At 41.2% G+C, this 13,956-nt stretch overlaps 3 protein-coding genes across 3 annotated transcripts; 1 reads left to right on the forward strand and 2 right to left on the reverse strand.

Moving 5' to 3' along the window:
• The first annotated feature begins 74 nt into the window (after nt 1-74).
• On the forward strand, nt 75-4,645 carry dlgap5 (discs, large homolog-associated protein 5). The gene is made up of 16 exons (XM_079576828.1): nt 75-304; nt 384-565; nt 658-729; nt 796-835; nt 1,381-1,536; nt 1,840-1,883; nt 1,969-2,156; nt 2,290-2,454; nt 2,541-2,629; nt 2,705-2,865; nt 2,947-3,048; nt 3,132-3,348; nt 3,419-3,984; nt 4,053-4,212; nt 4,338-4,390; nt 4,464-4,645. Exons 1-16 carry the CDS (start codon nt 76-78, stop codon nt 4,563-4,565), a joined length of 2,526 nt encoding a protein of 841 aa, XP_079432954.1. The 5' UTR covers nt 75; the 3' UTR covers nt 4,566-4,645.
• Nucleotides 4,646-4,769: 124 nt separating this feature from the next.
• Nucleotides 4,770-9,268, reverse strand: rsph10b (radial spoke head 10 homolog B). The gene is made up of 18 exons (XM_079577540.1): nt 9,087-9,268; nt 8,950-9,025; nt 8,817-8,885; nt 8,573-8,746; nt 8,417-8,502; nt 8,227-8,347; nt 7,283-7,459; nt 7,126-7,222; nt 6,960-7,060; nt 6,703-6,892; nt 6,117-6,225; nt 5,971-6,050; nt 5,756-5,904; nt 5,583-5,687; nt 5,341-5,502; nt 5,218-5,259; nt 5,060-5,138; nt 4,770-4,979 (listed from the first exon to the last, which is right to left on the reverse strand). Exons 1-18 carry the CDS (start codon nt 9,221-9,223, stop codon nt 4,783-4,785), a joined length of 2,151 nt encoding a protein of 716 aa, XP_079433666.1. The 5' UTR covers nt 9,224-9,268; the 3' UTR covers nt 4,770-4,782.
• A 470-nt stretch (nt 9,269-9,738) lies between these two features.
• pms2 (PMS1 homolog 2, mismatch repair system component) lies at nt 9,739-13,827 on the reverse strand. Its single transcript, XM_079577707.1, has 15 exons — nt 13,668-13,827; nt 13,354-13,496; nt 13,181-13,267; nt 12,989-13,091; nt 12,735-12,918; nt 12,472-12,639; nt 12,289-12,386; nt 12,106-12,205; nt 11,954-12,038; nt 11,635-11,787; nt 10,718-11,528; nt 10,476-10,643; nt 10,297-10,397; nt 10,050-10,219; nt 9,739-9,970 (listed from the first exon to the last, which is right to left on the reverse strand). The coding sequence occupies exons 1-15, from the start codon at nt 13,679-13,681 to the stop codon at nt 9,830-9,832; spliced, it is 2,526 nt and encodes an 841-aa protein (XP_079433833.1). The 5' UTR covers nt 13,682-13,827; the 3' UTR covers nt 9,739-9,829.
• Between the last annotated feature and the right edge of the window lie 129 nt (nt 13,828-13,956).

Raw genomic sequence — 13,956 nt, forward strand, 5'->3', positions numbered from 1 at the left:
GAAGCATTTGTTGATGTTGAGTATTACATTGTAGAACAATCTTCATGACTAGTTTGTTTTTCTGAACAGGTGAAAATGGAGTCACGGTTCGCTCACCTGCGTCAGCGGGACAACAGTGTGTCGATGCTGAGGGTCAAGATGTCCCGCAGAAGGTCTCAGGCCCAGAAAGAGAACCGGGAACGCACTGTTAATACTCGAAGGCAGCTCAAATCTGTCCAAGAGCTTGAGTTGTCATCCTTTGACACCTCCATGGCAAACGTGTCAGTAGCTGAAGGGAAAAAGCGCAACGCACAGCAGCCAAAAAGTAAGTATTTCAATTCCTCGATCAGTCACTTTGCACGAACATGCACATTAATGCTGTACATTTTAAATTGTGTGTGAAGATGTGGCTGGGGAGGAAAGACTGAAGCAGCTGCAGAGATGGAAAGAACGCAAGGTTCTTGAAAAAGAAAAGGAGAAGAGGGAAAAGAGTCGTAAAGCAGTGTTCAAGACTGGCCTGTACCATCCTAAAGACACTGTTGAATCTCTGCCTCCTGTCAAAGCTGCCCATGGGAGAGCTAAGGAGGTGAGCCCCGGCTTTCTTTCACATTTAATTTACACATTACTCATGGACCTGGTTCTGAATGTTCAGCATGTGCTGCTGTGTTGTTCAATCAGACAAAAATAAATCCTGCTCCAGCCCAGAGCACCAGAGTGACGCGCTCCATGAAACAGCAGCTGGTGCAAAAGGTAAGATTTTTGTTTACCTGGTGTCTGATATCATTTCTAACGTACTGCTTCTTGAAATGTTCGCAGCCTTTGAAACTGCAGGACGTGAATACGGCTGGAAAGAAATGTAAGCATTTAGAAATTTGTCTTTGTATTTCGTGTTGAACCTAATGCATTTCATTTCTTTCTTCAAAAGTTCAACCACCTGTAGAAAGAACAACTAGAACCCGCAGAGCTGCTCCCAAACCCGCACCATCTCCATGTAAAAGTAAAGGTAAAGAAGATCCTCATGTATCATGTTCAACATTAAAGTGATCAAAATTTCTTGGAGAAAAAATTATCTTTTCCCTCGTGACAGAACCCACTCAGTGACATTGTGCAATACATTTTGTTGCATACATTTGTCCAAATACAAAAAAAGAAAACTATGGGGCATCAAACAACTATTCAAATACAGTTTTGGTTGAAATCTTGTTCAAAAGTCGCCCAAAGTATCAATATTGTTTTATAATATCAACATTTGCCCTGATTCCTGATTGTTTGACTGAATGTTTGCAAATCTTACCAAATGACATCTACACAGAGGTTTTACATTTGCGGGATTAATAATATAGTATTTAGGAATTAAAATGGCATTACGAAGCATTACATTAGATTTGCTGCCACCTGTAGTAACCATGTCTTCCTATTTTGTTTCCTTTTTTTTCTTGTCTGTGGGCTGGAAAATATCAGAGCTGGCCACACGTGGTCCGTCTACGAGGTCTGTGAACAAGCCTCCGGTTACAGCGGCCCCTATGTCGAAAGATAAACCAAAGGACGAGTGCGCAGGTATGTACTGACAATCTGGTGTCATTATACGTTTCAGTGACCAATGCGTTGAGGCCAGACACACCCGAGATTTTCTTTGTTTAAACACTTTGCTGTGAAAACCTTATACCTTAGATTTGCCAACAACGAGAAGAAAAGTGGTTGAAGTGGCCTATAATTGATAATAAACCTTTTTTTAGCTTGCAGATCAAGTGTACTGCCCAGACTACTTCATTATCTTCAATTGCAATTCATTGTGAAGTCCTGTTTATGCTGTGCAGTTTGCAGGGACTCTAAATGTTTGTTGTTGTTTTTTGAATGCAGACCAAATAACTGTCCCAGCATGCGTTCATGAGGAGAGCATTTCTGTAAGTTCATTCACCTTGACTACGATATTGCACATGACTATCTAAATGACTAAATTTTGTGTCTGGCTTTATTGAAACCGTCCAGAAACCAGATATTGAGCAGAAAGCCTGTTCTGTCCAGTCTGACGAGGAGAAGATGGAGGTCCCAAACTCTTTGCTAGAGACGTCATCTTTTGCCCCCAAGGGTTTTCTCTTCCAGGCCCCTCACGGTCTGAACTCCTTTAAGTTTGACCCCCTGACCCCTCGTTCAGCGGACGCCTTTCTCACACCAAGGTCTGTCAATTTTTTTATGGCAGCTGAAAAGTAGAAATAAGTACTGGCAACATAACCAATTTTTTTCTTTGTTTTCCTACTCCTTTTGCCTACTATGCCGATATTTTTTTTAAAAAATGTGTCTTCTCTTCAGCTCAAGCTTTACTCTTCCACCTGCTCCTGTATTTGATGAACCCAAAGCTGTGGAGGTCAAACCATCTCCTAAATCCCTGCGCTCCTCTCCTCCAGCGCCTGTCGCAGTGACAGAGTCTCTTTCAGAGGCCACAGAGGAACCAAAACACGACGTGCCATATTTCAGGTTGCTTACATTTTAAATCATAAGTACTATTTGTATTGCCTTTCTTTCTTTTATTAATTATATGCAATAATATCTTTGTACAACAGAGCTGAGATTGCCATTGAGACTGACAGGCTGACGGGTCTGTGCGCTCAGTGGGAGCCTAAAGTAGATGAGGAGTCCATACCAGAAGAAAGTAGGTCAAGTCCATCACTAGTTTTCATTGTGCATAGGCATTATTTAACTATTGTTTACGATTGTCTGTGTGGAGTGAGGGACCGTATGCGCACAGTGGTTGGCCAGGCTCGGCTGCTGATGAAGGAGCGTTTTAAACAGTTCAGTGGTCTGGTGGACGACTGCGAGTTTGCTCGAGGCGAGAAGATCACAACATGCACTGACCTGCAGGGCTTCTGGGACATGGTTTACTTCCAGGTGTGTTTTTAAAACAAAGTGCTGGCAATGGTGTTAAGTGAGAACGTTGTTGTATTTTTTTTATTTTTATGTTCACTTTAGGTGGAAGATGTTAATAAGAAGTTTGATGCTCTTAAAGCGGCTGAAGCCTGTGGCTGGGTTGAGGAACACAAACCTCCACCTCGGCAGAGAAAAGTAGTAAAGGTACCATTTGCCCCATGTATAAGTTGACAATACTCGTGACCTTTTACTTGACATCATTGAAAAAACAAACCATTCTCCAGCAGAAACCTGCACCTGCCCCAGCCCCTTCTAAGCCTGCAGGAACAAAAGCAGCAGCAAAGTCTCGCCTGGCTGCAGCAAAGGCTGCAATGAAAGCCCGGCAGCAGGCGGCTGAGGGCACAGAGCAGACCTCACAGGATGCACTGCTGGAAGCTAGGAGCACAGACACTGTGGTGAACGATGGAGGCTTTTTCAAAGTGAAAAGCCCAGCCAAGACACCAGGTAAAATACATCTGCTTGAATATGTGCATATTTTATTATGCTCCTTTTACAGCCATCTGCTGTCTTGTAGATTCGATAAGGAGATCTAGCCGCCGGAGTGCTATGGTCCTGCCTCAACAATCTCCATCTTCAAACTATCTCACACCCAGAAGAATGACTCGTCAATCTCTTGCATTGGTTCAGACTCCTGCTCAAATGACTGCAAATCCTCAGCCAACAACACCTTCCTGCCCATACCCAGTAAATAAAACTCCTGCACAAACAACGCTGCCTCATGCCACCCCTCAGCCTGAGACCTCTGTGTCTCTGCGTTTCTCTCCGGTCAAACAAGTGCCTTCAGATGCTACAGAACAAACGGAAGGCTCAGTTTCTGACCCTGGACAGTCAATACCCTCCATCAGTGTTGAAGAGCAGGATGAACCAGGGGAGGACATGAGTCTACGTCTTTCACAGTCTCCTTGTAAAAGTCCTGTTGCGTCTCCAGCTCGAATGCCCTCAGCATCCCTGAGTTTCACTCTGTCGCCCTGTGCAGCCCAGCTGTCCTCCCCTGTTGTGAGCTGCACCCCTCGGCCTGTGCAAAGCCTCCTATGCACTCAGGACTCTTTGGTAAACACACCAGAGAGTTGTGATCATGAGGTAAAGACTTCGACTTCACTTTTCAACATGTTGCTGATTGCACACACAGTAATGAGTTTGTCTTTCAGGACATGCCTGGTGTTGACTTTGAGCGATACTTGCAGCCTTCACAGAGAGGCAGTTTGTCACCCAGGGGACCTTTTGCCATGGAGTCACCCGTGGCGATGGATGTTGATATGGAAAGTCCCAAAGGTCGCCTTGAGAGCCCTTTAACTCTGCAGGAAACCGGTATGATTGACACCTGAGGCATGCAAACTTTATTAAGTATCTTCACATAAATATTCAAGCCTACTCTTTGCACTTGAAACAATTTTGTGCATGATGTAACTTGATATTGGTGATGTTCCTTTCAGTCTCCTGCACTCTGCCCTATGTCCCAACACCGGTTTCTTTCCAGTCACCACAGGTTCCCCCTTTTTCACTTTTTCTCAAAACCTTCTTGACGAATAAAACGTAACACTTATTTTTGATGTGCCCAGACAGCGGAGTCGGCCCTGCTGCCCTTCACTCCTGAACTGAAAGACCGAATACGGCAGTCTGTTTGCCCCGCTGATCTGATGGTGTTCACTCCTCCTCTCTAAAAATTTGATTTTAAAATGTTTTTACATAAGCTTTTATAGCGTTGGAAAAAAGGTAGCGCTTTGTGTATATATTTGATTAAAGTGCTTATTTTTGACGGAAAAGACTTCGATTTGTTTTTCCCCTTGGTTAGGCGTTTGTTATCAAGGAACACAAGGCTACATGTTGCTGAATTGAAAAGGCTTTATTTCACTAACAAGCAGAAGGCAAGTCCAACTCTTAACCATGGAGTTGCTGCCCTCTGGCGGTGGTGTGTTTATTACAAGGTTGGCTGTTCCACTGGTACTGCTCAAAAGCATGAAAGAAAATATGGTCAAAGAAATGCTTGACCGTTTCCTCCCAGACTCTAAATTGGCTCTTTGGAAGCTCCAGTTCTGTTGGTGTTCCTTTCCATCCTCCATTCTCTTCTGTGGGCTCTGATAAACATGTAATGGACCACAATAGGATTAGTTCAGTTTATTCAACATTCTTAAAGCCACAGCAGAAAAAAGCAAACCTGCTAAATGAAGACCATCCACCATTACGTCACTAAGAGCCATTGATGTTTCATGTGTGTGAGCTCCTACAGCCTCCACCTGATTAATAACGCAAATATATTGTACATTTATTCAGTTAATGGATGAAAATTAAATTTCTGTTGGAGTTGCAACTGACCTCTGAATCTGAACAGATCGGTGAGTTAACAGGAGTTGTGATCTGTTCGGAAAAAAAATAGTACATAAATGGTATGTTGGAAAGAAAAACTGCCTCATTATTTTGACCATTGAATAAAATTACAGTCGGAGAACTCCTGGTCAGGCTCTGTGAGGTGAACTCTGCCTTCTCTGCATTTGGAAACTCTGGATCATTGAAACAAACTTGATCAAAGCCATCCCCATCCGACTGACATTTGACCTCAGCGCAGCCCAGTAGTGTCTCAAAAAATTCCAGAAATGTCATCTTTAAAGGAAAAGATGCATTTCCAACAATAAATAAATGAATTGGTTACTACATGGATTATGATCCAGAGCATGAATAACCTCATGATTTAGACAGGAGCGTGTGTTGCTGGGGTCCACGCTCTCTTTGGTGATGACCTCCATGATCTTTGTAACTGTCAGCTCATCGTCAAGCAGGTTCAAGTCCTGGAAGTAAAATGGTAAAATTCCTTTCATTGTATTCTCAAAAATAAATGTGTTCAGGTGAATTGCACCTTAAACATGAACAGCAGGTCTCCACAGGTCATTGCCTTGTCGTCTCGTGAGGCGGCCTTTAGCGTGCAGTACCTCTGATAGACCTCCCAGCTCCTTCTGCAGTATCCCATAGCAACGTCGGTGCAGTCCGGCCGCTTAAACAAAAAACCTAAAACATCGACAAAAACAAGTTAGGAATTGCATGCATTTTCATGACAATTTTAAGGAAACTCACCTTTCACATTTTTTGCATTAGGGAGGATGTTGTTTGCCATAAGTTTGTAAAAACAAGAAGCCAGAAGATTCCTTTGAGAACTGATGGAATGAAAATGCATGTGATTATCACTTATTTACATATTGAATAAAAAAAGAAAAACTTACATCATGTCTTTATGATGAATGTGATAAGCAATAACTACGATGCAGGTCAGGAGCTCGCGAAACAGCATCCTGGTGAAAGGGGAGTGGACGTCTGTGGAAGTGGCTCCATCTAAAGTACACAATAAGAGTTCAGCGCTACATGTCAGGGTCAGAAATCAGTCCATGCTCGAAATGTGTTGTTTAATTTTCCTTTTACACTATCAGAACTCCCCTGAAAAGGAAATTCTTAATCTCAGTGGGACTTTCCTGGTTAAATAAAGGTCAATAATGTAGCAGTCTGATACTATAATCATGTAAATATAGAAATTCTATACTATTTCATCTAATGTTTAAATCAGAATCTTAGAAAGCTTTGGATAAAAACATTCATCAAAGACTCAGAGTGGCAAAAGCATTCGGACTATTAACAGCTGCAGACTGATTCCATTGTTCTAAATCATGGCTGGGCTGTCCACTTGCGGGAAAGTCCAGTGATATATACTGTACATCTTTATAAAGTGGGTATAAAGATTACAAATAATGTGTGCAATACAGAAGGCTGCTTTATAAGGTTATGAGGAATAGCAGCAGTACCGATTAGGCTTACCTCCAGTCAGCAGGTCAATTTGGCAGAGAGTGATGTGGTGGTGATGGACTTTGCAGTCTTTGAGCAGACGCCACAGCTGCATCCGGGACAGCATGACGGTGTGGTCTGGGGAACAAAAGAATCCCAGTCGGCTGTAGAAATTGTAGATAGCTCTCAGTTCGGTACTGTGTTTCCACACAGCAAACTCCACCTGAGGATTACCAAAAAAGTCAGGAGAATTTTGGAAGTGGAGTCGTTAGTCTTAAACAATCACTGACCTCTTTGAGTTCTGAATCGCGTCTTTGCTCAGGAAACTTGCTCAGCAGATCGTCTATATCAAGGTTCATGTCGGGTCCCAGCACAGATGAGGTATTCAAGGCTGAAACCACACAAGAGGCTACAGACTTTGTCAACTGTCAGACTTCACTTTGGTTTGTGGGTTACCCAGAGGTGGAAGAGGTCTGTCATTTCTCAGCTGTACAATCTGATCATCCGCAAATCCGCCTTGGAAAATCTTCCCATTTTTAAACGTAATCGTTCCCTATAAACCAAAACACCTTGAAACAACGACACAATTATGACTGAATTTGTATTTCTATACCAGTCCGTGCTTCTTGTTGTTCCTCCACTCGCCCTCGTACACCGCACCGTCCGCGTAGTAAAAAGCTCCTTGTCCATGCCTCTGGCCACAGACGAAGTCTCCTACATATTGGTTGCTTTGGGGAAATCGGGAAGCATCTTCTCGCTTTAAGATCCAGGTATGTTTGCCGCGCCCATGCTGCAAGAGACGCAACAGCTTTCCAACATCAATTACACATCTTAGAAATGATCAGCAATTAACAGTGTTTCCCATTAACACAGTAGACGATGATGTAAGTGTAAGAATTTAGATGAACAATTGGTAAAAGTAATTACTGTATACCTTTTGCTTCTTGTATTAATATAAACATATGCCGTATATTGATCAAAAAATAGCATTTAAAGACTGAAAAGATGGAAGTGACACTTTGACTAGAAAATATATATTAAAGCCACACTTCAAAAGATTCTGTTTGCAATTATCTGTTGCAAAATGCGAATAAACCTGCACATAATGCCACGGATATCCAGGGTTCATTTCTTCTAAAATATCTTATCATTATTTTGGTCAAAATAAGATGTTGGTCTTTTGACTGAAGCTAAACTTAAAAATGAGACTAAAACTACAATTGAAATCTCCAGATATAAAAGAAAATTGAAAAGAAGGGACTAACGAGCCTCATATCATTTAAATTCACTATCAAAGGAACATTTAACATTTAATAATACGAATGTAAAGATGACTACAGTCGACTACATTGACATAACATTTCTACTGATGAGCAAAGATGTATTTAGCTATAGTACTCTTTACCTAAACACCTACAAAATAATGCATTATTGTATTGCATTCAGTTTAGTGGGTGACATGTCATGCAGTATGGCTTTAAATGAGAGTATTTAGATTAGGACTGTCCATTCCACCCAAATATCTGCCCATGTCTGTTGTAAACAATGCCAACTTACCTGAACGCCATTATGCCAAGTCCCCTCATATTGTTGTCCATGCAGCAGCCACTTCATCGTTCCCTCCCCTTGTCTCAGATTGTTCATCCACTCACCTGTGTAAGTGTTACCAGAGAGGTACCTAGTCAAAGTTATGGTAAAAGTTAATATGATGGTTATGTAGTAAATGACCACAATTATACAGGCATACCTCCTCACTCCACTCCCCTCAATCCTGTTCGCCACCCAGTCACCTTTGTACCAGTTGGTCTCATCTTGGTTAAAATAAATGGCACCCTAAAAGAACAAGATTAGTCAAAACTGTGTGAAACACACTTTATAGTTTCACTAAAATATAAAATCACACCTTTCCTTGTCTTTTGCCCTCATTCCACTGGCCTTTGTAAACCACTCCACTTTTGGCACAGTAGTATGTCCCACTTCCATGCCTTATACCATATTGCACCTCGCCCTGATAGGTGCTGCCATCAGCCCAGGAGTACGTCCCTTGGCCCATGATGATGTTGAAGACAAAATTCCCCTGTAAATCAAAGTTTCATAGTTGTGAATTGCAAATGTATCCTATTTTTAGTTTTACTTTGAAAATCTACCTCATATTTTAAACCTCCTGCCCATGTGAATGCACCATGTCCATCCATTAGTCCCTTGGAGAACATACCCTGCACATAAAGGTTTTGAGACGATGTAGAAACTACTCTAGGCCTGCACATAATATTTCTATACCTTATACACGTGCCCTCCTTCAAAACACGCCACCCCTTCACCACTAGGTTGGCCTTCACAAGTTTCCCCTTCAAATCTACAAGAGACCAAAACATTTGTTACGTTTTTTATTAGTTATAAGCTCATCTGTAACGCACCTTTTCATAACCAAGTTCAGAAGAGGAGGTTTGCTGGGCCCGTCCATCCCGGATTGTTTTGGTCCAGCGCAGTGAGCGGTTTGGTCCTTGGCTGGAATTGGTTGCAACTCTTCTAAGGTCTTTTCTAACCCCGACATAGTTTATAGGTTATGAAAATGTTTAAAAGCAGTCGGTACTAGTCTTATGTCCCTAATTTTCTGTCATAATAATCCCAAACCCGCCCATAGCTGCAGGGAAACATCAGGCCCCCAGCCTCTCCATGGCAACGGGACGGACGCTTGCAAATACGGAAAGCCCAAAGAGACACACGTGTACGGTAAGAGCAGCAGAGGGGGGCAGAGTATCATTTATTTCTATGGGGAGTATAATAACTCAACTAAGAGTAACGTTACTTTGAAATGATTTGATTCAAGTACAAGTAAAAAGTAGTGCCCAAATTAAATACAAGTAAAATTAAAATAAAGTCTGCTTTGTTTCAGTTGTGACATAAAAGAAACAAAACGTGAAAATGCTAATATTTCCAAATGAATTGCCATAAAAATGTATGAAAAATGTATTGGGGTACTACCCACCTCTTAAGAGCTGTTATGCATGTATTATCATAGTTCCATGAATTAAACAAGCAAATGTTTCTTGTTTTTTAATCTAAATTTTAATTCTTGTTACATACAATGACTTAAAACAACTCTAAAATAATCAAACATATACAAAATGTGTCAAAATGAAGTAAGCAAGTAAAAGATTTAGTCTGAAATAACGTCCAGATTGGCCAGGTGTCTCATCGTTGGTCTCCCGTGTGGGCAGTTCCATGGCTGTTCAATTTCCCCCATATGGACCAGCAGCTTTTTCATCTCACTGACGCTGAGGGCTGTACCAATCATCACCTGTCCAGTACAAAGGATAAATTAATCTACAAAAAAAACACAAGATGAAGCCATCACAGTTACTGAAAACTGAACACACCGATTTGCGACAAGCTCGAGACGCAAACATCTGCCTCACGCGGGATGGTCGACACATGACGCCTGGACTGTCACTCAACATAAAAACAAGCTCCTCAATGTCAGTAGGGCCAAAAGTCCAGTTCTTACTGGTGGGTACAGACACTAGCTTTACTCTTTCCATGACTGGAGCTGCAACCAAGACACAATTTAAAAATACAAGTCTTGTAAGAGACTTGTATTTTGAGAAATGATGAAAATGCTCTTACCATCTTCATTTATCAGAAATTCAAAACCATTCTTCCTAAAAATCTCAATATTTTCAATTAAAATGTTTTCGCTGATGGCAGTAAGATGGAGGTTTTGTGGACTGAAAGAAAGACAAGCTACATTACAAATAGAATAGTCTACACACAATACAAACATCTCCTTTTGCTTCAATTCTTACGCTATAAGTTTTTGCCCTTGAAGCACATTGTGTTGCTGAAGCATCTCAAAGTTGTACTTCTCATCGGTCGCATGCTGGTCAATCATGAAGATGTCAGAGTTTAGTTTGGTGATGATAAAGCCAAGGTTGAACTGACCAATGATCTCCATCTCTTTGAACATGTCCTTACTAAAACAACAGCAGCAAAACCATTATTAAAACTCCATTATATCTACTAAAAATTGAGTTTATAAAGACTATACCGGATCTCCTTTTTGAGCTCCTCCTCTGCATTCTGGTTTTCACCTGGGTTGATCTGGGCTCTGAATCGTCTGTACTTTGGTTCACCCAGAGACCTCTGTTGTTGCTGATCCTGCAACCTCTTCATCTTTAATGTAAGTTGCTCCAAGGAAAATGGAAGGGGTATTGCTCTTCTTTGTAAAGAAACCGGGGCGTCTACTGTTGTTGGGGAAGAGTCTTCTGACTCATTTGAGAAGTCAACATTGACCAGATGATTCTCCCTTCGTGCTCTTTTGGGGTCAGGGCTCTGGACACAGGCTTCTTTTATAATGCATGCTATAGGTCTGTTTTCCTCATATGTGTTGTTTTCTTCCGTTGGTCCTTCACAGTCCCCTTTTTTAAGAGTGAGGTTTTCAGTCTCTAATTCTGAACCCGTCTCATCTGTGAGGTCACAACAAGGCGCAGTGTTATCAGTTTGACTGTCGAGTGCTTTACCAAACCTGAAACTGTCCAATACACTTCTTCCCACAACAGAGCATTTATTGAAGTCCCTTTTTATCTTCAGACTTGACCCTATATTCATACTGGATAATGCAGGTTTGGTACCAGATTTTAAAAAAGACTGTATTGTTTTCTGAGTGGGGCCGCTGCTTGTGGTCCCTGAAACACTAGCACTTTTAGCAGAACTATGTTGACTGGAAAAGGCCGCCTTTAGACCAGCCAAATTAACATAAGACTTTGGGCTTTGAATAACTGAGTCACAGTCCTCTCCAGATTCAGGCAGATTCTCATCTGAGGGAACAACCTGACAGAGCTCCGGTGATGACATCACCCCTAATGACAAAAAAAATAAAATATTACAAATCTTACAATAACATAAATGGTAAACATTAGTACTCTATTAATAATGCCAAAACTTAAATCAGTAAACTGTTCTTACTTGATGCTGGCTTGTGTGTAAAGTTCAAGCTTATTTTATTGACCCCAGCCTCATACATGTTAATGAGAGATGTTTTCATGATAGCCAGCAAGAGTTTTTCTTCTTGAAGGAAAATCTGCCTTTTGTCTGGAGTTACGTTTACATCAACACACTCTGAAAAAGAATAATTACATTTATTCAATATCGACATAGAAATAACATTGGCCGAACCAGATGCGTTGTTTAAAGTGTTATAGCACATGTGCTAATTTTCAACACAACAAAATAGGGGAAAGGATGGACAAGAGTAAAGGATTATTACTCGATCCAGTTTTGTTACCTGAAGAGACAGTTATGCTCAAGGCGACAAATGGATACTGATGCCTGTTGTACATGTGATAAACTTCATTCACAAGTCTGGTCACCTGCAATTTAAAAATTCCATAAATGTTGTGGATGCCTCTTCCAGTATCACAACTTCATGAAAAATACCTTCAGAAGATCGCATGGACGGTTGTTTATGAAGAGGAATTGTCTGTCTGTGGCACTTCTTCCAACACCATGGTCTGCTTGTGACACAAATCCTGTAATTCTGTAAAAAAAAAAGAAAAAAAAAGAACGTGCTGCATTACACAAAAATAATCTGTTAACAATATATTTATCCTATTTACACACAGAAAAAGCTGTTTGGGTAGGTCTGCAGCCTTCAGTCCATATTCTTCCATTGCATTTTCAGCAGGAGGAACTTGTTTGAAAGGCAAAAGTGTCTGAATCTGCAAAATGCACAACACAAGGTAAATAAGAATCTAAGGCACCAAAAAAATGTTGTTCTATATTGTGGGATGTTGACATGTGAACCTGTTTTGGTCCAAATATGGCTCCTATGTTGTCCTTCATGCTTTGGCTTCCGCTGGTGCTGAGAACAGTACTGCGCTTTCCCTGCCCAGTTTGATTTGAGCAAGTTATGCGCACTCCCGTCGATATAATACAATAGGACTGCAGGATTTGGATCATCTTGGCATATTCCTGCAAAAAGCATTTAAGGTTTTATCATAATATCTTTTTATGTCTGATCAGCTTATGTGTCCATTTTTTCCATGTCATAATCATCCAAATCTGACCTTCTTTATGTTGCGTTGGAACTCTTTATGTCGGACAGGCAGTGTGTAGAAGAGCTGCTGCAGACTAACAGTAGTGCCTTGCTGTCTAGGCTGAGGTAACTTTTGTACCAAGTGTCCTTTACGGTCAAACACCAGCTTGGTACCGACTTGGCTGGACGCATGACACGTAATGACCATGAGATCACTGTAAGATATTGTTACAGTGATTTATGGATTTTGCTTTTGTTGAGTGTTTGAGGTGCTTTACCGTTTACCTCAGTGCACATAAAGAGCTGAGGGCTTCTCCTCTGAAACCAAATGTTTCCACGTGAATGAGATCGGAAAAATCCCTTATTTTTGATGTATGGTGCTTCAGAGCTGCAGAGTGTAACAAAGAAGTAGTTAAAAAAAATGTATAAAGCAATTGGGAAAGTTACATGTAGCTAGAGCAAAAGGTAACCACTTACTAAGTCCTTCAAAGTTGGCTTCCTCCACTCCTTTGCCATTGTCAGAAACTTCCACAAGCTCTGCTCCACTGTCCTTCAATCTGACCTCTATGCAAAGTAAATGACACAAATGCAATCACTTAATAAAAATCGATTGGATTTGAAAGAAAATGTATATGTGCTTATATGCTTACCAATATTCGTAGCTCCAGCATCCACACTATTCTCCACCAGCTCTTTGACAGCAGTAGCCAAAGTCAGCACCACTTGGCCTGAGCATATCTGATGCACTGAGTGTTTATCAATGGCCCTGATTGCTCCTGCAGGCTCTGAAGTGCTGTGAAATAGAAACAAAATCGCTGTTATGTGCATCTGACTTCACCTGCACAGTGGTTACAAGCCGCAACATGCCATACAATCCACAACATACCACTGTTGTAATCATTTCTAGTATTAGCATACAGAATTGCTACTGAAAACAGTATTGCTCTCCAGCTAAGTAACTTACCATTCTTCTGACATTTTATAGACTATGTATATAAATTGACCTTGTCATGTGTCCTGACTTATCGTTAATACAGTCATGCTTTGTTTAAAATAGCAATGAGTTTATAACTGCAGATCAGGCGACACAAAAGCTGCGAGCAAGGAAAGTAAACACAAAATTGAAGCTGGACCGCGCAGTAAGCAATGTCACGTGACAAAGTTTTGCGAAGGTCCTGGTTGTACACTTGAACATTGCTTGCACACTTTGCGTGGTATTTTCAATATTGCCACATATTGTGTCACAAATACAC

This window comes from Gobius niger (genome assembly GCF_951799975.1).
Source record: "Gobius niger genome assembly, chromosome: 19".
Taxonomy (NCBI): Eukaryota; Metazoa; Chordata; class Actinopteri; order Gobiiformes; family Gobiidae; genus Gobius; species Gobius niger.